This window comes from Antechinus flavipes, chromosome 3 (assembly GCF_016432865.1).
Source record: "Antechinus flavipes isolate AdamAnt ecotype Samford, QLD, Australia chromosome 3, AdamAnt_v2, whole genome shotgun sequence".
Taxonomy (NCBI): domain Eukaryota; kingdom Metazoa; phylum Chordata; class Mammalia; order Dasyuromorphia; family Dasyuridae; genus Antechinus; species Antechinus flavipes.
Window position 1 is genome coordinate 630,753,485 of NC_067400.1, and position 23,609 is coordinate 630,777,093.

Consider the following 23,609-nt stretch of genomic DNA (forward strand, 5'->3'; position numbering starts at 1 on the left):
TATTAACTGAAAAATGAGAATTCTACAAGATTACAAGTAATTTAGGTCATCCATCTCTAGGAAGGAGTTAACTCTCCCAAAAGTATAAGCAAAGGTTACAGACATGTTGGATTTTTGGCCCAGTATATAGACACATTTCATTTTTACATTAAGTGTAACAAGCCAAAATTCTTTTATGATGCCCTGAAGACTATTTATGTACCAAAGAGCTAACTAAGCTGCTCAATGCTGATGGAGCTACACTGATTAGTGATAAGGATATGATAATGGAAGAGATGGCCTGAACTGTTTCATAAAGTTCTCAACACACTATCATCAACCACTGCTGAAACTATTAACCATAGATTTTAGGTCATTTTCCATTCCTCTTTAGCCATTCATGAATTGATGGCATCTCCACAGTCTCTAGTTCTTTCTCAGCCAAGACAGCTAACAATCTTTCAAAACGTATAAATTGACTTCTTTTTCTAATTATCTTCGCAAACAGACCTTACAGTGGATTTTGAAGTGAAAGAGTATACACAGGTTTATAACTTTTTTTTTATAACTCTTTCATCATGATTACATATTGTTCTCCAAATTAAATGGCTCACTTCAGCATTTCAGCAACAAGGTATTGACCTGAATGTAATATTCAAAATGGTGTTTTTGATTTGTATTTCCCTCATCAATAATAAACTAGAATATGTTCTCATGGCTGGAAAGAGTTTGAATTTCTTCATCAGAAGCTACGTGTTCCTGTCTCTGAGTATTTGAGACATGAGATCTTCATCTGAGACGTTTTCTCTAGGGCCGGGCCCTTTTCTCTTCTCCTTCCATTACCTGACCCTACACGTCACGGTGCTAGCGTGAAAATCGAAATGAGAAAAAAGTGAAGAGATTTTTCTTTGCAGGGGAGAGAACTGCTCGCAGGACACAGAGCTGGAAAAGCCCGTCCTGTCTTCTGCTGGATCTTAAAGGCAAATGACACGGAAAAGCGTCCCCTGCCGAGGGCATTTCCCAAGCACAGGGTTCGGAATAGACGGCGCCTCTTCTTCCGTGCGGGGAGAATGGGGGAGGGCAGGAGGGCGCAGGGCGCAGGCGCGGCCTGGGACTTCCCACTTCCTTGGGAAGGCTCCTCCCCTTCCGCACCAGTTCCGGGCCGGTGTTGTGGCAGTGGGGAGACCTGTGGCAGGAGAGCGGCCTCGGAGCGCGGCGGTGCGCGCCAGACGGGAGCGGGTGGAGAACTTGTGCGAAAGTGCAGCAGCTGTGAGTGGGGGCGCGTAACGGGGCTGCGTGCTTGCGCGGGGGGGAGGGGTACCTGAGTGCGCGTGGGCGGGGCTGCCCCGGGGGCCTGAGCCCTCAGTGATTTCCCTGCTTGGGCTGAGATGGGGGCGGGGCGTGCTTGTGCATCCCTGTGGCTGGGGGGGGAGGGGGCACTGCTGAGTGTTCCTTGGGGAAACTGACTCCTCCCTCTCGGAGCCCTCAGTATTGCGCGGTCTCCTCCCCGGCCGCTACTGGCCTTTGCACACTTGGGGGGGGGGGGGGGGTTCTGTAGTTTTACACCATTTGCCTCAGTTTCCTCCAGTGCACAAAGGGTGAGAATAACTCCTTCCCCTTTCCCCCTCATAAGATCCCTTTTGTAAAGCATTAAGTACATGACCTAGTATGCAGGAAGCGCCCCCTACATGCAGCTCTTAGTGTGGACTTTGCCCAGTCCTTCTGTTTGTCTTGAAAACAGTGGGGGAGGAAGAGGTTTCCTGGCAGGAGGGGAGGGGGGACTGGGGCTCCCATCCAGCTCTGCTCCTTGACCTGCTTCCTTCCTGGTGATCTCGGGACACCTGGCAGCATTTCCGGGGTCTTTGGCAGGTGGGTGTTCCAGGTTACAGATGGAGAAACTGAGGCAGGCGGGATCAAGTGCTTGGCCAAGGTCACACTGGCCTTCCAAGAATTCGAGTGAAAGTCTTGTGATCTCGACCTCATGGGGCCCAGGCGCCCAGGGTTGCCCCTCCGTGCGGTGTGCGGGAGATCTCAGAGGCCAGAGCTGGGGGTCTTGGGAGGGTCTCCCCGTCCCACAGGTGACGTCTCTCTGCGCCGCCTCCTCCTGAGGTGCAGCCTCTCCCCACTGTCCCTGCCCTGAGAGCTCTCTCTCATTCGGGGCAGGTCCGCATCCAGCCTGGTCAGAGACAGCTCAGGCTCCGTCCTCCCTCTCTGAGGTCCCTCTCCTTCCCCAGCCCGGCTGGCACAGCCCCTATGCTATGGCTTATTTATCCCCGGGAGGGTGTGACAGACTCCATGCCTGGGGGTTACATTTGCTCAGATGTCACAGACACAGTCTCTCCTCCTTGCCTGACCTGGGCCAGTTATAAAGAAGTTTTAGCTAAGATCAGGTTAGGACCCAGATACAAAGTGATACATTTGCTTGTTTGTTTTATGTTATTTTCAATTATATGTCATGACAATTTGTAGCATTCATCTTTATCAGATTCTGAATTTTAAATTTTTCTCCATCCCTTTTTCTCCTTTCTTGGTAAAATGATGGGCAACTTGATATAGGTATATACATGATACCATTTAAAATATATTTCCCCATTAATCAGAGCTCTGAAAAATGAAACAGATCAAAAGAGGAGAAAAAAAGAATAAAGTAACTAAAATATATATTCTTCAATCACTTTCAAAGTCCATCAAGTCTTTATTTAGTGTATGGAAAGCCCTTTCCTCCTTGAGTCTTTTATAATTGTCTTAGATCCTTGTTCTCCTGAGAAGAGCTGAGTCCTTCATAGTTGATCACCACACTCTGTTGCTGATTCTGTATGCAATCTTTTCCTGCCTTTGATCATTTTATTTTCCATTAGTTTGGTTTTTTAGTTCTTATTGAAATTTCCTTTTCATCATTTTTTATTGCACAATACTATTTCATTATATTCATATACCACAGCTTGTTCAGCCTTTCCCCAATTGATGGGAATTCCCTCAATTTACACTATGTTGCCTCCAGGAAAAGGACTGCTATAAATATTTTTGCACTTGTGGGCCCTTTCCCCTTTTTTTAAAATAATCGCTTTGGGATAATATAGACCTAGTGTGCTATTGTTAGATCTAAAGATTTGCAGTTTGGTTATCCTTTGTTCATAGTTCCAGGTTGCTCTCCAGAAAGCTTGGATCACTTCACAATTACGTTTCAGCACACTAGTATCCCAGCATTCCCACATTATTTCCAACCTTGATCATTTTTGGTCATATTGGTTAATGATAGGCAGGAGGTGGTACTTCTGAGTTGTTTTTATTTGCAATTCTCTAATCAAAAGTGATTTAGAGCACTTCATTTTCCTATATTATTTTTTATTTCATCATCTAAAAACTGTTCATTTCCTTTGATCACTTGTCAGTTGAGGAATGGTTTTTATTCTTATACATTTGACTCAGTTCTCTATATATTTGGGAAATGTGGCCTTCATCAGAGATACTTGCAGTGAAGCTCATTGCCCATCTTTCTTTCCTTGTAAAGTACATTTTTACCCAAACAAGAAAATGTGAATTTAGAGTTCAAGTTTGAAAAGTCTTTATCAAAGCTATTTATGCAGAGTAAGAAAAACAAAAAACTGCTTGATTAATTAGCTAGTTTGGCAACCTTTGCCAAGTTATTTTTGCCTTCTTAGACAGAATAACAAGACTGAAAGTGATTGCTATGAGTTTGCTGAAAGTGATTAGGAGAAGAGAGATACTGAACAGGACATTTAGTATATTGATTAAAGAATAGGCAACATAGCATTAAATGAAATCAGTGAAGTTTTCTCCAAAATTCACTTTGGAAAGCTTTTAGTACTAGATGCGTAAAAGTCTGGGTAATAAGATTTTGAGGATACCAGAGTTAAAGAAGGAAAGAGACTAGGATTGGTTGGTAGGAAAATTATAATGAGTAAGCAGCAATCACAAGTCTCTCAGCCGGGACAGCCTGACCTCTGGATGGACTCTAGGGGCTGAGTGAAGTAGGAATCAGAGCAAGAATGTGGCATCAAAGGCCCCTTCTTGTTCCTTGGAAGCTTGGCACTTAGAGTCGAGATCGGGACACCTGACCTCTCTTACCTCCTAGCTGAGACCTACCTGGGGAGTGCAAGCACAGCATTGGATTTCTGGGAGATAGTTGTGTTCCAATCAATCATCTCTAAGAAAACTTCATTAAAAAGGGCAAGCAATGATCAAGCAAAGAGAGTAGGTGTTTTGCCTATGACACATCATACCCAGAGTCATCTCAGGCTCTTCAAATAAGAAGAAATAAAGCTTCATCACTTGTCTTAAAAGAGTCTCATACCAGCTAGTTAAGGCCAGATTCTCTGTAAAAGGCCAGATTCTCTTTAAAATTCTTTTCCTACTTCCATCTAGGATAGATTTCATTTTAGACTCATAGGAAATTTACTAGATAATATATTTGTTCTCTCCTCAGTGATCACTGCTAATGATTTCTTCCCTTGTATACACAGTATTTACCAATTTCTTACAAACTCTTCATAAAATTTTAAAAAAATATAATGACTTATGACCTTTCTTGTGGGGAGGATTGTCACATCATCGCCTCTCTTCCACCTTCACAGATTCTATAGAATTCATTTATTCTCCCCAAATCCATTGGGAGAAACATTTTATAGTAAGACATTTTCCCAACTTTTATTTTCCAATATGACTCATTTCTTTTTTTTTTAAATTATACCTTTTTTTTTTTTATTACAAGTTATATGCATGGGTAATTTTACAGCATTGACAATTTCCAAACCCTTTGTTCCAATTTTTCCCCTCCTTCCCCCCATCCCCTCCCCCAGATGGCAGGTTGACCAATACATGCCAAATATGTTAAAAGTATAAATTAAATACAATATACAATCGTATCACATGCGATATGACACATTTCAAATGGAAAATGCTTTTCTCAATAACCCACTTGGCTCTTAATGCCTGATTCCAGTGTGGGCTCTGACACTCCTAAAGGTTATATGAGTTTTAGACAAATCTCATCTCTGCTTCAGATTCCTCTTCTAAGTTGCTGAGGGTTGGACTAGATGAATTCTGGAGGCCCTTTCTGCGCCAAATCAAGTGACTTTTGATGGTTTAGGAGTTAGTGACATTCAAGGATATTATGGTGGATTTCACTGAGAAGGAGTGGGTGCTCTTTTATGCTTCTCAGAAGGAGCTGTACAAGGAGGTCACACTGGAGAATGTCCAGAACCTGCTATCCCTGGGTAAGGACCATTTCCTGTCTTGTCTTGGTGTTCATCATCAGTTCAAAATGAGCACAAACAGTAGAGAATTGATCCATATTGTGTTGCATCTCAAAAGATGCATTGATTGACTGTTCAGTCATCTGAGGGCACCAAATCTCCACTCATTTTGGTCTCAGCTGCAGCCTTTTTGATTCACATTATTTAACTCAGTCAGGTAGCTGACCTTATTGCCATATTTGTTAGGCAAGGTCCCTGAAAACCTGCTAAGAAGAATGGGAGAGGATTCTGGTAAGATTTCACAATAGGACCGGAAATACTTTAGTTTTATTTATTAGTTCAATAGTTTTCTTACCTACAGTGTTATTAATCTGTCCTTTGATTTTTAGAATTTCTAATTTGGTATTTAATTGGGGGTTTTCTTTATATCTTTTTTAGTTGCACTCCTAATTCATTGATCTTCTCTTTCTCTATTTTATTCCTGTAATTATTTCGACATAAAATTTCCCCTAAGAACTTCTTTGGCTGCATCTCATGGGTTTTCGTTTATTATTTTGTGGTTATATTTATTGTTGAGAGGGAGTTGAGGTCCTCCAGTAATATAGTTTTGTTTATTATTTCTTCCTGTGACTGGGTTAATTTCTCTAAGCATGTGGATATTTTTCCACTTGTTGTGTATGCATTTAGTATCAATAGCACTTCATTTTCAACAGTCTTTAACAAGATGTAGTTTCCTTCCTTATTTGTTTTAAATACATCCATTTTTGTTTTGCTTTATCTGAGGTTCAGATTACTACCCCTACGTTTTTTGCTTTGATTGAAGCATAATAAATTCTGATCAAGCCTTTTACTCTTACTCTGTATGTATTGCTCGCTTCTAAATGTGTTTCTTGCAAACAATCTACTGTAGGATTTTGATTTTTTAATCCACTTAGTTATTTGCTTCCAATTTATGGGAAAATTCATCCCTTTCTCATTCACAGTTATGGTTACCAATTCATTCTATTTTATCCTCTCTATATATTTTTGTCCTCTCATTCCAACCTGTTTTTCCTTAGTAGTATTTTGTTTCTCACCAACCCCTCTCTTCTATCACACTTTCTCTCTCTTCTCTTACCCCTTTCTCTTAGTGTTCCTGGCCTCTTTTCTCTCCAGCCCCTCTCTTTTCTTTTCCTTCTTCTATTTCTTTATTGGGCAATTTACATTTCTACACCTAAGCGTCTGGATTTTATACACTCTTGGAGCCAAAACTGATGAGATTAGGCTTCAGACAATACTCACCCCCTTCTTTCCCTCTAGTGAAATGTCATTTGTTCCATTTCATGGTATCTACTTTATCCCATTTTACCTCCCCTTTCCTCTTCTCTTTCTATCATCCTTTTCCCACTCTTTAATGTCTTTTTCTTTGATTTTATCATATCAGAGTCAATTTATATCCACAGCCTCTGTTCATGTATTCCCCCTCCACCTGCTCTAATAAAAGACAGTTCTTAAGAGTGCCACCAGCAGTATCATTTTCCCATTTAGGGATGTAAACAGTTTAATTTTCAGATAATGTTTTCTTTCCTGCTTATTTTTGTATACTTTTCTTATTTCCTGCATTTGAAGATCAGAATTTGTTTGTTTGTTTTCAATAAATATGATTAAAATTCCCTTACTTCACTGAAGAGACATAACCTCCCCTGAAAAACAATGCTCAGTCTCACTGGGTGATTGCTTCTTGGTTGTAGTCAACAGTCCTTTATCTTCTAGAATATGGTGTTCCAGGCCCTTCAGTCCTTTATTGTAGAAGCTGTCGGATTTCGGGTAATCCTGGCATTGGCTCCTTCATAGTTGAATTGCTTTGTTGTTTGTTATTTGTTTGTTTGTTTTTTCCTGGCAATTGAGCAGTATGTTTTCTTTGAGATTATAGTTCTCTTTTGGAAAAATGTTTCTTGGGGTTGTTTTTGTGGCATTTTTTTCCAGACATGATCGGTGGATTGTGTCTTTGATGATTTTGCCCTGTTCTTCTAATATATCAGGGCTTTCTTCCTTAATGATCTCTTGAAAAGTGCTATCCAAGCTCTTTTTTTGGCAGTGGTCTTCAGGTAGACCAGTAATTTTTAAATTGTCTCTTCTGGATCTGTTTTCTTGGTTGGCTGTTTTTCCAATAGGTACTTTACATTTTTTTAATGCTTTTTTGTTTGTTTGACTGATTCTTCATGTCTCATAGTGTTATTAGCTTACATTTGCCTCATTTTAGTTTTTAATTTATGATTTTCTTCAGCTAGCTTTTTTAAATCTCTTTTTTCATTTGATTAATTCTTCTTTTCAGGGTTTTATTTTCTTAAGTGGATTTTTTTGAGCAGTTGCCAAGGCATTGAGCAGTGGCTAAATAAGTCATGGTATAAAAAAGTACTGTAATATTATTGTTGCATAAAAATGATAAACAGACTGATTTTGGAAATGTCTGGAAAGATTTACCTGAATTAATGCTGAGCAAAACAAGCAGAAATAAGAAAACATTGTACAAAGCAACAGCAACATTGTGTGATGATCAGCTATGATGGACGTGGTTCTTTGCAGTGGTTCAGTGATTCAAAGCAATCTTGATAAACTTTGAATGGAAAATGCTACCCAAATATAGAGAGAAAATTATGGAGATTGAAAGTAAATCAGCACATGCAATGTTGACTTTTTTCCTTTTTCTTGTTTTTTATTCTTGTGGGGTTTTTTTTTTTCCACTTTTGTGCTGATTATTCTCTGCCAACATGATTCATGAGAAAATATGGCCAAAATGCACATAAAAGAAGCTTGTTAAGAGTAGATCAAGTCAGAGAACCGAAGAAAGTAAGAGAAAAGCCAAAAAGGAAGGGATGTGGCTGCCTAGTGGTCTCAAAGATGGAAGACACTGTGTTTTCTGATCCCCAATCAGAGGCACCAGAATTTTCCTCCATGGGCCTAGAAGTACATGAAGTATTTGTTCAGAAAGAGCCTAGTGCCACTTTGGGAGAACTGCATCAAGGATGAGTTGAGCTCTTCCGTCTTGATGCTTCTCCAATCTGTCTCTTCTCCTCCCACACCCAATTTATCCCCTTCTGCCTTCAGGTCCTGTAAGTCATGAGAAAAAATTATAATCTCCCTTGTTGGGCTCCCACCAGCCTCCAGCAGTTATTCTTTCTAGGCTTCTGCTCCAGCCACACTGGCTTTCTACTGACTCTTGCCCTTCAGTAATAGTTGATCTTCATGCTTGCAACCACAACCCAAGCTGTCCCGGTGTCCAGCTGCTCTCTGCCTTCCCCTCTGCCTCTCAGAATCTCTTGTCCCTTCCATGCTCTGCTCAGAGGCTACTTTTGGAAAGAAGCTTTTCTTGATTCCCTAGTTATTCCTCCCCCTTTCCCCAGACCCAACCCAAACCACTTTACATAGATGTCCCTTTTACCTGTGTTAGGTCCCCAAGAGTTCCTGATCATGCCTTAATGGCTTCTTCTGCCTCAGGCTATCTTCCCCCTTGCTGGTTGCTGAATCCCTTTTTCTTTGCTAAACCTCACATGGCCAGCCATGAGCAGCATATCATAGGCTTTGTTTCTTGATCTGTAGGTGACTTAAACTTACAGTTTCTTTGGCACACCTCGCCATAACCCCAACATACTTTTGGGGTCCAAAACTCTATATCTCCAATATTTGGTGACAACCCCATGTCATAGCAGCGTTTAAAACTGAGCTGGGGGGGGAGGGGGGGCGGAGTTGCTTAGTCAGTCGTAGTTATCAAAGACCAAAATCTCCATCTGAGGAGTGACCAGGTAAAGGAATCCTATCTAATCAAGGGATCCCTGGGCTGGGCTGTTTTTTGGTTTTTTTTTAAAGCTGATAGAGGACACTGAGCCAGTCTGAGCTGGTTCTGTAGCACAGCAAATTGAGGTTCTAGGTTCAGCACATGACTACTACAAGGAAATTTTGGTATATCCAGCTGAAGGGATGCTCGGTTTGTTTCCTGCTTGGCTGATTCTGATTCCAAATTGTGAGAATTGAATTGGGATTTAGTTTCCAGAGAATTCTGAAAATTAAATTGGGGAAATAAAACTTAGATGAAAAAATTCAAACCTAGAAAGCATGTAAAAGGGATCTGGAAGAAGTCTGATTTCTCCGGGTTCATTAGCCTAGGGTAAACCTGGCCAAACAATAATTCATAGAGAGAGAGACCAATGTCCCTACGAGGCTTTGTCCTAATTCTCAGCAAAGCAAGGGGAAGGCACTTAGTCCAAGGTAACTGAATTTCTAATGTTAACCTTATAAGTTGTTTTTTTATTTCCTGATTCATCCTTTCTACTTTTCCTGAGGAAGGAGGGTGCCATATAGTATGAAACTCCCAAGATATTTCTAAGGCCCTAACTAGAGCTTGTAGCAGTTTGGCTGTAAAGTGTGCACCCTGGTCTGAATCAATGCTTCCACCATCCCATAGCTAAGAATTATTTGTTCAAGGAGGATCTTCACTACAGTAAGGCCGTAGCCTGACAGAGGGGAAAGCCTCCATCCAAGAGGTCAGATGGTCCATTATGACCAGCAGATATTTGAAACACCCCACGGGGCAGCTTGGTGAAGTCCACTTGTATACTCTGAAAGGGTCTAATGCCAGGGATCCTTCTGCCCAATGGGGCTTGCGGAAGGGCTGACCTGTTTGTCCTTCAATAGACAATGCAGCCGTCCATTACGTGACGAGCCAGTGGGTATAATCCAGGGGCTACAAACTTAGTGCATATAGTATCGCACGTATTCTGGACATCCCAATGGCTACCCTGGTGCAGATACTGGATCACCTGTCTCATGAGTGCTTTGGTCAGTACCTCTCTGCCATTGGGGAGAAACCAACGTCTCTTGGCATCCTCTTGGGCCCCTACTCTTCAAGAGTAAACTCTTCAAGAGTAAACAATATTGATAAGACATGCATTAATTTTCCCCAAGTATATAATCTGGGGTTCAGAAACTGATCTGTCTGATGCCTCAACTGAGTCCTCCATAATGGAAACTTTTTTAAATGCCCTGACCTCACTTCTTGACTGAGGTTTGTTCACATATCCAATACCTCCTTGAGCCCTACCCAACAGGACTTCCTCTGAGGGGAAACATATCTACATCCTTAGCTGGAAGAGGGACCTCTCTACTTATATCTCCCACTGAACCCCAAGTCTTTCCTGGGAGTGATCCTGCCTCCTCCCTAAAGGGGAAGTTCTGAATATCCTTCTGTAACTGGGGTAATTCCCTAGAAATAGGAGCATATGGTCCTTCCCTTATCTGTTCCATAGGAGCTTCAGCCACATGTAGGACTTCTGTTGGCTGAGCCTCCCCTGGGGTGGGATGTAAGGAGGGGGCAGAGCTTCTAAAGAGTTCCAATCCTGCTTCTCCTCCTTTACTACTGTGTCTTTAGCCTCTGATCCTTTTTCTGTTTTCTCTGGGCTAACTCAGAAAGACCTGAGAGTAGGACAGAGTCACTAATTATCATGACCTGAAAGCTCTCTCTCTCATTCTGGCCAGGTCTGCATCCAGCCTGGGAAGGGAAGGCTCAGATCCCGGCCTCCCTCTCTGAGGTCCCTCTCCTTCCCCAGCCCAGCTGGCAGAGAACCGAATCCTGGAACCAGAGACATGGCCCCTGGCAGCCGGAGCCCTTTTCCCAGGTGAGTGCGGCCCCTGCCCAGAGGTGAGCAGCATCAGCCCAGGGCCAGTCCAAGTGAGCCCATAGATTAGCATAAGCGGATTCCTCCAGGTTAAAAGGATCTTTACCATTCTCATACAAATTCAATTGATAACACCCTCTGAGGAACTGAATCTTGGCCAGATTGTTCCCCCACCAATATTTTGGCTGCTTCAAATGAAGCAGCAATATTTAACCATCTTTCTTTTGTCCTTTCCTTTATATCTGGAAAGTTCCTCCCCATCCTTAAGTCCACTTCCCAACGGGCTAATGACTGGGATTCCCTGACTAGGGTCTTGACATTAATTTTTAGACTGTGTCTTTCCCATCCTTACTTAGTTTCCAAACTAAGTTCAACAGTTTCCTGGAAGCTTCCCATAGCAGTTCTTTAACACTGGGGCTAGTCACAGTCCAGCACTCAAAATTTAGCAAGGGCTATTCCCTTGGGTTTCCTAAAACTCCGCCAGTAAGACCCCCAAACTGTTCCGAGAGCTTACCAAGCCACATGTATAGATTCTAAACTGCGCTAGCCAGTCAGGACACTTGTTTCTTCCATCGCATCAGTTTTTGCACCTCACTGAGTCCTCCTGCTTCAGTCTGTTGTCTGATATGAGGGAGGACGCATACACTTGAGTTTGGAGACCACCAGAGAAATTCCTCCGTGGATGCCTGTCTCCACTCAAGGTGCACACCTGTCTTCCCAAAAGACACCAATCCCAGATGAGCCCCCAAACTGTTCAGGACTAAGACACTTATCCACATTGACTACTCAGGAGTCACTCCAAGTGAAGTACAGAAGATTTATTAGAATCTCAAGAAGCGGACCATCCTGTTCTGTGAGTCTGAAAGGACAGTAAAGATGCTCACAGCAGGAGGGCCTTGAGAGTGCTCACAGTTTTTATACATTTCAGACAAAGAACCCCCCAAATCCCATCCTCTCTATGTTGTGATTGGTGACATAAGTCTATTCCCCATTTGGTCAGTGGAATGCAGTAGATAAGGTGATATATACTTCTTCGGCCACGTATACTCTTTACTCCCTTCTTTGGACAATGAAATGTCTTCCAGGCCTTATCTAAAATCACGTGACTCTGGAGAAGCCCAAACTAAGTCCTTAAGGCTTCAATCAATTAACAGTCACTGATCAATTTGTGCTTGATCTGTAAGTTCTTCACCTTTTCCACACAACTGGAATCCTGGGGTTGGGAGGGGTCATTCCCAAGGGATGGAGCAAGCGGGGATCCTGAGATTAGGAGGACCCACACATAGCCCCTTAGCCATAAGCAGAATCACAGGGAGTTGAGAGCTCTTTTTCCTTCCCTCTAAACTGAGCTCTCTCCAGCTCCTCTATGAGATCTCTCTGCTTCCATCTCTATGAGCTGAGATGTCTCTGCCTTCTTTTCTCTGACCTGAGATCTCTCTGTCTCCTCTCTGAGCTGAGATTTCTGCATCCTTCTCTCATAGTGGAGATTTCTCTGTCTTCTAGGAGCCATCTCTGCTCCTGCAGGTCCCAGATAGGTCTGTACCCTACCCTGTACCAGGGCCCCTCCTCCCATCACCCACTCCTGCTAGCTACCCTTCCCATTGGGCTCATCTTCCCCCTCTGACCTCCTGTTCAGGAGTCACTGCTGCCTGAGCTCCCACCTTCCCCATAGGGATGTCACATGGGGCCCCTGACCTGGGGGGCAGTAAGTCCTCATCCCAAATCTTCCAGCTTCGGAGTCTCCCCCATCTTTCTGCTCCTTACTCCTTCTTAGAGAACTCCTTTGTCCATCCTGGTTCTGAGGAGACTTCTCTGGCCTTTGCTGGCTGATGAGCTGGTCATTGACCCATTTCCAGGATCAGCCTTGGCTCCCCTGGAGATTGCTTCCAGCTCTCCCCTGGAGCTTTAGAATGAACATTTCTGTGACGGAAAGCTGGATCACGATCTCTCTGGGGCTGCTGCTGCTTTGGATTCTCCTAGAATTCAGTCCCCTCAGTAATAGCCTTAAATTACTTCCAGTAAAATCTTTGTCCCTGTCTAGGAGATTGGTGCAAGCCTCACATTCTTCTGAGACATTTTGTGAAACTGGTCTAAGGCTTTTGGGGTCCCTCCTCAATCTTAGCAGTAGCTGGAGGGAGAACTCTGGGTCAAGGGTCATGGAGGCTGCTTCTGGTCTTATCCCACCTGGGATCCCAAAACCAAAACCTTGGGGAAGGGCATGAGATGAAAGGGAAGGACTTGGAGAGGGAGGCAAATCTTCCTGCTCAGACCCAGCTCACTTCCAGGCTTGACCCTCCCTGCTCCCTCCTGGGGTGGAGTCTCTCCCCTGAGAGTAGGACAGAGTCACTAATTATCCATGACCTGAAAGCTCTCTCTCTCATTCTGGCCAGGTCTGCATCCAGCCTGGGAAGGGAAGGCTCAGATCCCGGCCTCCCTCTCTGAGGTCCCTCTCCTTCCCCAGCCCAGCTGGCAGAGAACCCAATCCTGGAACCAGAGACATGGCCCCTGGCAGCCGGAGCCCCTTTTCCCAGGTGAGTGCAGTCCCTCCCCAGAGCTGAGCAGCATCAGCCCAGGGCCAGTCCAAGTGAGCCCAGGAAGCTTCCTCCTGTCAGAGGGAAGGGTCCCTGGCAGGGCTGGCAGCAGGAATAGAATCGCCCTCCTGACACTGCCCATTTCCTGCTCCTTCAGGATACAAGGCTGCTCCCAGGACTCTCTGAGTCCCCTCTCCTTTACCAGGTCTAAGATCAAGTCAATAAATGTTAAAAAAAAAATAGTTCCTCTGGGCCAAGCTCTGTGGGAACCACTGAGGACGCAGAGGAAGGTAAAGAAAAAAAATCAGATCCTGCCCTCAAGGAGCTCCCAGGGGAGAAAACATTTCATGAGCTGTGTCCACACCTGCGCTGGGCAGTGTAGATGGGAGCTACTCTCCGAGGGAAGGGTCAGCAGTTTGGGGACCAGGAAAAGCTTGTTTTCAGAAAGGGAGAATTTAGCTGAGATGTGAAGGAAGCAGGAGGTGAGCGAGGAGGCCGTTGCAAACAGGAGAGAAGCCAGTGAAAAGGCCCAGGGTCAGGGGACAGAGGATCTTGGTTAAATACAAACCAGGAGGCCAACGTCCCTGGGGCAGAGAGGAAGACTAAGGCGTGAGAAGGCTGGGGTGGGTATTATAGTGTCTGCCATGTGCCAGGAGCCACATAAGTTTGATCTCATTGATCCTGTTGTGGGAATTGTCAGGGAAATTGGTGGGGAAAGCCAGACTCAGGGAGCTCAGGGTCCAGCCAGAGAGTAAACTGTGGTTTATTTATCCCCGGGAGGGTGTGACAGACTCCATGAATGCGGGGTTACATTTCCTCAGATGTCACAGACACAGTCTCTCCTGCTTACCTGACCTGGGCTTTGGGTTAGATTTGTTGAGTCTCAGAAAGAGTTATAAAGAAATTTTAACTGAGATCAGGTTAGGATCCAGATACAAAAAGGTACATTTGCTTGTTTGTTTTAAATTATTTTCAATTACATGTTATGACATTTTGTTGCATGATTCATGTTTATAAGATTTGGAGTTGTAAATTTTTCTCCATTCCCTTCTCTTTTCCTAAAATGGTAGACAATTTGATATAGGTATAAATGTTTAAAACATTTCCCTTTTAATCAGAGGTATTATAAAAATGAAACAGATCAAAAGAAGAGAAAAAAAATAAAGTAACTAAAAGATTTATTCTTCAATCACTTTCAGAGTCCATCTATTCTTTCTTCAGTGTGTGGGAAGCTGTTTCCTTCTTGACTTTTTTATAATTGCCTTAGATCATTGTGCTCCTGAGAAGAGCAGAGTCTTTCATAGTTGATCATCACACTCTGTTGCTGATTCTGCATTCAAGCTTTTCCTGGCTCTGCTCATTTCAGTTTACATCAGTTTGGTTTTTTAGTTCTTTCTGAAATCTGCCTTTTATTTTTTTATTGTACAATACTATTTCATTATATTCATATACCACAGCTTGTTCAGCCATTCCCAAATTGATGGGAATTCCCTCAATTTCCATAATGTTGCCTTCAGGAAAAGGGCTGCTATTAATATTTTTGTTCATGTAGCCCTTTCCCTCTTTTTGTAATCTCTTTGGAATAATATAGACCTACTGGAGCTATTGGAAGATCTAAGGATTTGCACAGTTTGGTTGCCCTTTGTTCATAGTTCCAAGTTGCTCTCCAAAAAGCTTAGATCACTTCACAATTCCTCTTCAGTGCACTAATATCCCAGTATTCTCACATTCTTTCCAGCATTGATTATTTTTTGTCTTACTAGTTAACCTGATAGATGTGAGTTGGTACTTCTGAGTTATTTCTATTTGCATTTCCCTAATCAAAAGTGATTTAGAGCACTTCATTTTCCTACATTATTTTTGATTTCCTCATCTAAGATCTGTTCATTTCCTTTGATCATTTCTCAATTGAGAAATGGTTTTTATTCTTAGACATTTGACTCAGTTCTCTATGTATTTGGGAAATGTGGCCTTCATCAGAGATACTGGCAGTGAAGCTCATTTCCCATCTTTCTGCTTTCCTTGAAAAGTACATTTTTGCCAGAAGAAGAAAATGTGAATTGAGAGTTGCAGTGTGAAGTCTTTATCATAGATATTTATGTCAGCAAGAGAACACGGGAAGAAAAAAATAACTGTTCTATTAGTCAGATAGTTTGGCCACATTTGCTACGTGCTTTGTGCCTTTTTGGACAGTAACAGGACTGGAAGTGAGTGCTCTAAGTTTTCTCAAAGTGATTGGGGGACAAGAGATACTGAAGGAGACGTCTAGTACTTTGATAAAAGAATGACAACATATTGTAGCAGCCTTTTTCATAGTGACTAGAAACTGGAAATTGAACGGATGCCCATCAAATGGAGAATGTCTGGGTAAATTGTGGTATATGAATGTTATGGAATATTATTGTTCTATAAGAAATGACCAGCAGGATGATTTCAAAAAGGCCTGGAGAGACTTACAAGAACTGATGCTGAGTGAAATGAGCAGAACCAGGAGATCATTGTATACTTCAACAACGATACTGTATGAGTATCAATTCTGATAGAAGTGGCCCTCTTATTCAGTTCCAATTGATCAATGATGAACAGAACCAGCTACACCCAGAAAAAGAACCCTGGGAAATGAATGTGGACTACTTGCTTTTTCTTTTTCTTCCCAGGTTATTTTTACCTTTGTAAAACCAATTTTTCTTGTGCAACAAAAGAACTATATAAATATATACACATATATTGTATTTAAGATACACTTTAACATGTTTAACATGTACGAGACTATCTGCCATCTAGGGGAGAGGGTGGAGGGAAGGAAGGGAGAAGTTGGAACAGAAGTGATTGCAAAGGACAATATTAAAAAATTACCCATGCATATGTTCTATCAATAAACAGCTATTAAAAAAAAAAAAAGATATTACCTCAACTCAAAAAAAAAAAAAAAAAAGAATAGCAACATAGCATCAAATGAAATCAGTGATTTTTTTTCAACAATTCATTTTGGAAAATGCTTAGTACTAGATGTGTAAAAGTCTGGGTCATAAGATTTGGGGAACATGATTGTACTTCCCAGAGTTAAAGAAGGAAAGAGTGGGATTGGGTGGCAAAAAAAAAAAATGAACAGGAAGCAGTCACATAATAAGGATCCAAGTTTCAAAGGTCTCCTCAGCCAGGATAACCTGATTTTTGGATGGGCTCTAGAGGGCTGAGTGAAGTAGAAATCAGGGCAAGAATGTGGCATCAAAGATCACAGCACTGGATTTCTGGGAGACAGTGTCCCAATTAATCATCTCTCACAGAATAGATTTCATTAATAACCTCACTTTATGAGAAGCGAAAAAGCTTTATCACTTGTTTGGAAAGAGTTTCATATTAGCCAGTTGAGACCAGATTCTCTTTAAATTCCTTTTCCTCCTTCTATTTAGTTTAGATTTCATTTTAGACCTATAGGAAATTTGCTAGATAATTTCTTTGTTCTCTTCTCAGTGATCACTGTTAATGGTTCCTTTTCCCTGATACATTGTGTTTACTATTATTTTGATGCAGTTAGTGGCAGTGCAGAGAGTTATGGGAATCCCCTCTTTGGTCGGGGCAAGTTGGTGAAAAGAATTCAAAAATCACAAATCTGTGTCAAAAGGAAGTTTTATTGTTTGTTAAGAGGTGGACAAATCTCTTAATGAAGAGATTTGCAAAGAGTGGGTTGACAGAAACCTATTTTATGAGCAAATCTTGGGTTGGGGGCAGTTTGAACTGATTATCAGACCAAGATCTTCCAATTGAATGAAATAACTTTGAAGGCTTTTTTTTCAGAATTTGGAGTTTCCTGAAGGGGGATCCAGCTACCCAAAAGATCAATGGGGGGTGATTTGCCTGAGATTTCCAATTGAATGATGCTGCTTATCTTAGGAAAAGGTTTGTCTGGAAAGTATGCTTCTTTCCAGACTCTCTGGAGTCTGGGACCCCAACTCTCCCTTCTTTTACAGATCAAAGGGGACACACTTTTTACAGATTAAAGAGGACACAATTTCAGAGTTAACCCTTGTGAATTCGGTCTTCATAGATTTTTTTTTAAAAATATATATTCACTTAAGCCCCTTCTTGTGGGGAGGGATGTCTCATCATCTCTCTTTCACCTGTACAGGTTCTGTAGAATTCATATGTTTTCCTTAATTCCAGTAGGAGAAGCATTTTATAGTAAGGCATTTTTCCAACTTTTATTATCCAACATGACTCTCATTTAAAATGGAAAATGCTTTTTTCCACTAGGCTATTAATGCCTGGTTCCAACTGTGGGCTCTGTGACACCCCTAAAGGTTATATGAGTTTTAGGCAAATCCCATCTCTGCTTCAGTTTTCTCCTCTAAGTTGATGAGGGTTGGAGTAGAGTTCTGGAGGATCTCTCAGCTCTAAATCAAGTGACTTTTGATGGTTTAGGAGTTGGTGACAATCAAGGATATTATGGTGGACTTCAGTGAGGAGGAATGGGGTCTCCTGGACCCTTCTCAGAAGGAGCTGTACAAGGAGGTCATGCTGGAGAATGTCCAGAATCTGCTGTTCCTGGGTGAGGACTGTTTCCTCTATTTTCTTGGTGTTCATCATCACTTCAAAATGAGCAAAAACAGCACAGAAATGATCCACACTGTGTTGCATCCCAGAAATTGGATTAAGTGTTCAGTCATCTGAGGGCATCAAGTTTTGATCTGTTTTGGTCTTGGTTGCAGCCTTTTTGAGTTATATAATTTAGGTCAGTTAGGTAGCTGACCTTACTACCACATTTGTTAGGTAAACTTTCTGAAAACCTACTAAAAAAAATGGGAAAGGGTTCTGATAAGATGGCACTATAGAACAGGAAATATTTAGCTCCCTAAGAATCTCCCCTAAAACAAAATAAAAATGCCTCACAATTCATTGTGCAGCAAAAGTGACTATAACTCCAGAAGTTATCTGGATTGTGACAGGATTTTAGGAAGGACCTCATCTCCCTAAATAGAGATTTAACCCAAATGAAGTGCTATGCACTCTAGGAGACTGTTAAGTTAGCCAAGAGCAAACCCTGGGGGCAGCTAGAGTGATCCTGGGGTCTCAGCCTCCAAAGTTTTGGGAAAGGATTAGTTTCTCATTGGTCCATTACTTTGAGATGCACATCTCACATATTATCTATCTCTTTGTACTTTTATTATTTATTTATTTGTTTTTTGCTGAGGGAATTGGGATTAAGTAACTTGCCCAGGATCACAAAGCTAAGAAGTGTTATGTCCCAGACCAGATTTGATTTCAGGGCTAGTGGTTATCTACTGCACCACCTAGCTGCCTCCAATCTGTCACTTCTTAAAAATGACTTCAAGTATTAAAAGCCATTGTTTGCACTGAGTACACTTGTGAAGTTTTGTATAGTTTGGTGACAAGCGGCAATGATTCTTATATGACATTGCTATTTATGTTTATATATGTACTTATGTCTTTTTGTGTATGTTTGTCTTCTTCAGATGTAAAAACTGGGTTTACAATAAATGAGATAAGTAAAAAATTGGAATTTTTTGTGGAAGAACATGACCTGCAAAGATTCAGAGATGATGGTCCCTTTGACTTCAATTTGAAGGAATTGCATGATTTTATTCTTAAAGAAGATAAATGTCCAAAGAATGATTGTGAATTGTATGAAATTGGAAAGAGATTCAGATGTTCTTCTATCCTAAATCAGTGTAAGAAAATGAGCTCAGGAAGTTATTATCTTCAAGGTAGTGAATACAAGAAATGCTTCACTAAAGAGATAGAGCTGTTGGTTCCACGAAATCAGTGGGATATAGCTGTGAAGTTCAGTTCAGACCTCAATGGCCATCAGAAACCTGATACTGAAGAAATCCTTTCCATAAATAATAAAAGTGAGAACGCTTTCGGTCAGAACTCTAATCTCCTTATTCCTCAGCAAATGCATATTGGAAAAGAACCTGATGAAAATAATGTGTGTGAAGCAACCTCATCCTGTCACTCATCTCTTCCTTGCCACCCTGGAATGAAAAGATATGCCTATGATCTGTGTGGGAAAGCCTTTGGTTGGAATCCAGCTCTTGCTAGCCCTCAGAAGGTTCATACTGGAGAGATATTTCATGAATGTACTGAATGTGGGAGAGCTTTCTATAACAGATCATTCCCGCTTGACCATCATAGAATGCACTGTAAAGAGAAGCCTTATTTATGTCTTCACTGTGGAAAGCCTCACATATGCAATCAATGTGGAAAAACTTGTACAGATATTTCCAGTCTAGCAAAACATAAGGAAATCCACACTGGAGATAAGGCTTATGAATGTCATCAATGTGGAAAGACTTTTAGATCGAGCTTTCATCTTGCTAGACATCAGGGAATCCACACTGGAGAGAAACCTTTTAAATGTAATCAGTGTGGAAAAGCTTTTAGATATAATTATAACCTTACAGAACATCAGAGAATCCACACTGGAGAGAAACCTTTTAAATGTAATCAATGTGGAAAGGCTTTCACACAGAGTGCCAGTCTTGCTTTACATCAGAGAATCCACACTGGAGAGAAACCTTTTAAATGTAATCAGTGTGTAAAGGCTTTCACAGGCAGTGCCAACCTTACTGCACATCAGAGAATCCACACTGGAGAGAAACTTTTTAAATGTAATCAATGTATAAAGGCTTTCACACGCAAAATGAATCTTATAAGACACCAGAGAATTCACACTGGAGAGAAACCTTTTAAATGTAATCAGTGTGGAAAGGCTTTCAGATGCAGCTCAAGTCTTCCTAGACATCAGGGAGTCCACACTGGAGAGAAACCTTTTAAATGTAATCAGTGTGGAAAGGCTTTTACACGCAGTACCAATCTTGCTGCACATCAGAGAATCCACACTGGAGAGAAACTTTTTAAATGTAATCAGTGTGGAAAGGCTTTTATACAAAGTACCAGTCTTGCAGAACATCAGAGAATCCACATTGGAGAGAAACCTTTTAAATGTAATCACTGTGGAAAGGCTTTTACACAGAGTTCCAATTTTGCAGAACATCAGAGAATCCATACTGGAGAGAAACCTTTTAAATGTAACCAGTGTGGAAAGGCTTTCAGATTTTCCTCTAGTCTTGTTATACATCAGAGAATTCACACTGGAGAGAAACCTTTTAAATGTAATCAATGTGGAAACTCTTTCACAAGCAGTGCCAATCGGGCTGCACATCAGAGAATCCACACTGGAGAGAAACTTTTTAAGTGTAATCAATGTAGAAAGGCTTTCACACGCAAAATGAATCTTACAAGACATCAGAGAATTCACACAGGAGAGAAACCTTTTAAATGTAATCAATGTGGAAAGGCTTTCAGATGCAGCTCCCATCTTGTTAGACATCAGACAATTCACACTGAAGAGAAACCTTTTAAATGTAATCAGTGTGGAAAGGCATTCAGATGCAGCTCCCATCTTGCTAGACATCAGAGAATCCACACTGGAGAGAAATCTTTTAAATGTAATCAATGTAGTAAAGCTTTCAGATTCTCCTCCAGTCTTATTACACATCAGAGAATTCATACTGGAGAGAAACCTTTTAAATGTAATCAATGTGGAAACTCTTTTACACGGAGTGCCAATCTTGCTGCACATCAGAGAATCCACACTGGAGAGAAACTTTTTAAATGTAGTCAGTGTGGAAAGACTTTCACACGCAGTGCCAGTTTTGCTGCACATCAGAGAATCCACACTGGAGAGAAACCTTTTAAATGCAATCAATGTGGAAACTCTTTCACACGTAGTGCCAGTCTTGCTGCACATCAGAGAATCCACACTGGAGAGAAACCTTTTCAATGTAATCAGTGTGGAAAGGCTTTCAGATTCTCCTCCAGTCTTGCTGCACATCAGAGAATCCACACTGGAGAGAAACTTTTTAAATGTAATCAATGTGGAAAGGCTTTTACACGTGGCTCCCATCTTGCCAGACATCAGAGAATCCACACTGGAGAGAAACCTTTTATAATGTAATCAATATGGAAAAAGTTTTAGATGCAGCTCCCATCTTGCCAGACCTTAGAGAATCTACACAGGAGTGAAACTTTTTTTTTTTTTTTCCTATTTTGTATAGGAGAGATTAGCAGTGGGAAGTGTACTATCCATAGGATTATCTTGCTCCTGATTCTCTAATCTAACATAATGAAAGCATTATTACAGTAATAATACATGCACTAGAACAGGACCGAGAAAACTTTGAAAAATGTTTTCTTGAATTCATTAATACTCAAAAAAGAAATTCAGGCTTTGCAGATTTGTTTCTTGACGTATTTTTCTGTTTTGTGTAAATTTAAAATGTTCATTTGATTTTATTGGTATGAATTTCAACATTAAAAAAGGAATCAGATATTGATGGTTTCCTGTTGTCATTTTCACCAATGTTGAAGACTTTATTACAAGGAATCATAAAATTATTTTCATAATATTCTCTATCTTTTAACTCTATATCTTGAATCAAGAATTCTCTTAACACTTTACTTTTATCTTAAAAACAAGTATTTTTAATAGGAAAAAGATCCTTGTACATCTCTCACCTACCTGAAATAGAGAATGACCAAAAAAGGAAATCTTACCATCATAAATGTTAATAATCTGTTGTGATATGAGAGCCACCTGCCAGTGGCTGCTAGAGATCTAACTCAGTCTGTCAGAATGGATCCCTTCATGTGAGGGGATAATGATGATGATACAAGGAGACTGAGAAGCAGTTGCTGTTCTCTGATCTCTCCACTGAGAGATAGTTGCATTGTCTGAACTCTTTCCTCTTCCCTTTTGCCTCCAATTTATTTCATTCCCTATCCACAAGGAACATCTGTGTCAGCAAAGTCTCCTTTGCAACTCCTTCAGATGATTCACAGCTGTGGAGGCTCTCAGAGAATTGACCTGCTCCTTCACCTAGTCATGGTCCTTAATAATAATCAATGCAAAATTCTGGTACTGTCTAATCTCAAAATATATTTTTGTCAAATATATTCTTGAGCAATTCTTATTTAGAAGATGCCATAAATCTTTTCCATTGTAATCTCTGATATCTTGCTCATGTCTGTTTTTTTTTTTCAGTGACATTCATTCAAACTTGAGGTAGTCTCCTTTCATATTTTTTTTTTTCTGAAGCAATTAGGGTTAAGTGACTTGCCCAGGGTCACATAGCTAGGAAGTGTTAGGTATCTGAGAACAGAATTGAAATCAGGTTCTTCTGACTTTAGGGCTGGTGCTCTATCCACTATGTCACTTAACTGCACGCCCCCCCCCCCCCTTTCCTATTCTTTAAATGATTAATTTCCATTTTCTGTGACTTTTCTTTGAAAATATTTCCCCCTTTTTCTTTTTATCTTTCTTATTATTCATAACTTTTGTTTTTGGATTCATGGAACTTACACTGAATTAGATCTTTTTCATTTTCTGTGTTCCTTAAGGCATTAGAATTTTGGAGATATTTTGGCTTAAAAAAATAATTTATTCAATATTTTCCCCCAGTTACATTCAGAACTAATTTTTTTACATTTGCTTTTAAGATTTTTAAGTTATAGGTTCTCTCCCTTTTTCTCATCCCAATGAAGAAATTACAAGTGAAATTATGTAAAACATTTCCTTAAAAGTCAAGTTGTGATGGGGGCAACTAGTTGGTGTAGTGGATAGAGCACCAGGTCAAGTGTGATGGGGTTCTGTCAGCATATATTGGGGAAGCAGTTTAGGACCCCAGAAGTATATTGGGGTTATGGTGAGGTGTCCAAAAGAAATTGTGAATTTAGACAACCTGCAGCTCCAGAGGCGAAACTTTTATTTTGCTGCTTGTGGCAGACTAAATCCATATGAGCTTTAATAAAGAAAAAGGGATTTTGCATCCAACAAGGGGTAAGACATATCATAAGGCCCAAGAGGACATTAAGGCAGGACTGTGAATCTTGAGAACCTGATACAGGTAAGAGGGACATCTGTGTAAAGTGAGTTGGGGTCTCTGGAGGCAGCCTTAGTTTCAGTTCAGTAATCCACACATGAGTAGCCAGGGGTTAAAGTCCAAATCCTTTATTGTCTCCTTCACTTGGGTTCAGCTAGTTTTTTCTGGAGGCCTATCTCTCTCCTTGGTTCCGAGAGCTTGAGCTCCTGCCTGCCTTCTCTGGCTTCTGAATCTCCCTGACTTCCAAGGGTTTGTGCTTAAGCCACCACAAAGGTGGAAGATGGAATGAATCTCAGCCTCTGAGAGCTTCTAGTGTGCTTGTCCTTT

The 23,609-nt window shown here is 41.1% G+C and overlaps 3 protein-coding genes across 6 annotated transcripts in view; all 3 read left to right on the plus strand.

Annotated features, from left to right (window-relative positions):
• The window catches only part of LOC127556769 (zinc finger protein 665-like), a 572,139-nt gene that overhangs the window by 238,389 nt on the left and 310,141 nt on the right, over positions 1-23,609 (plus strand). The gene's annotated exons all lie outside the window — the stretch shown is intronic.
• Positions 1-23,609, plus strand: part of LOC127556748 (zinc finger protein ZFP2-like) — a 605,234-nt gene that overhangs the window by 148,591 nt on the left and 433,034 nt on the right. The window lies entirely within an intron of this gene.
• LOC127556746 (zinc finger protein 665-like) lies at positions 577-21,731 on the plus strand. Its single transcript, XM_051990135.1, has 4 exons — positions 577-1,248; positions 13,237-13,377; positions 17,800-17,926; positions 18,852-21,731. The coding sequence occupies exons 1-4, from the start codon at positions 964-966 to the stop codon at positions 21,356-21,358; spliced, it is 3,060 nt and encodes a 1,019-aa protein (XP_051846095.1). The 5' UTR covers positions 577-963; the 3' UTR covers positions 21,359-21,731.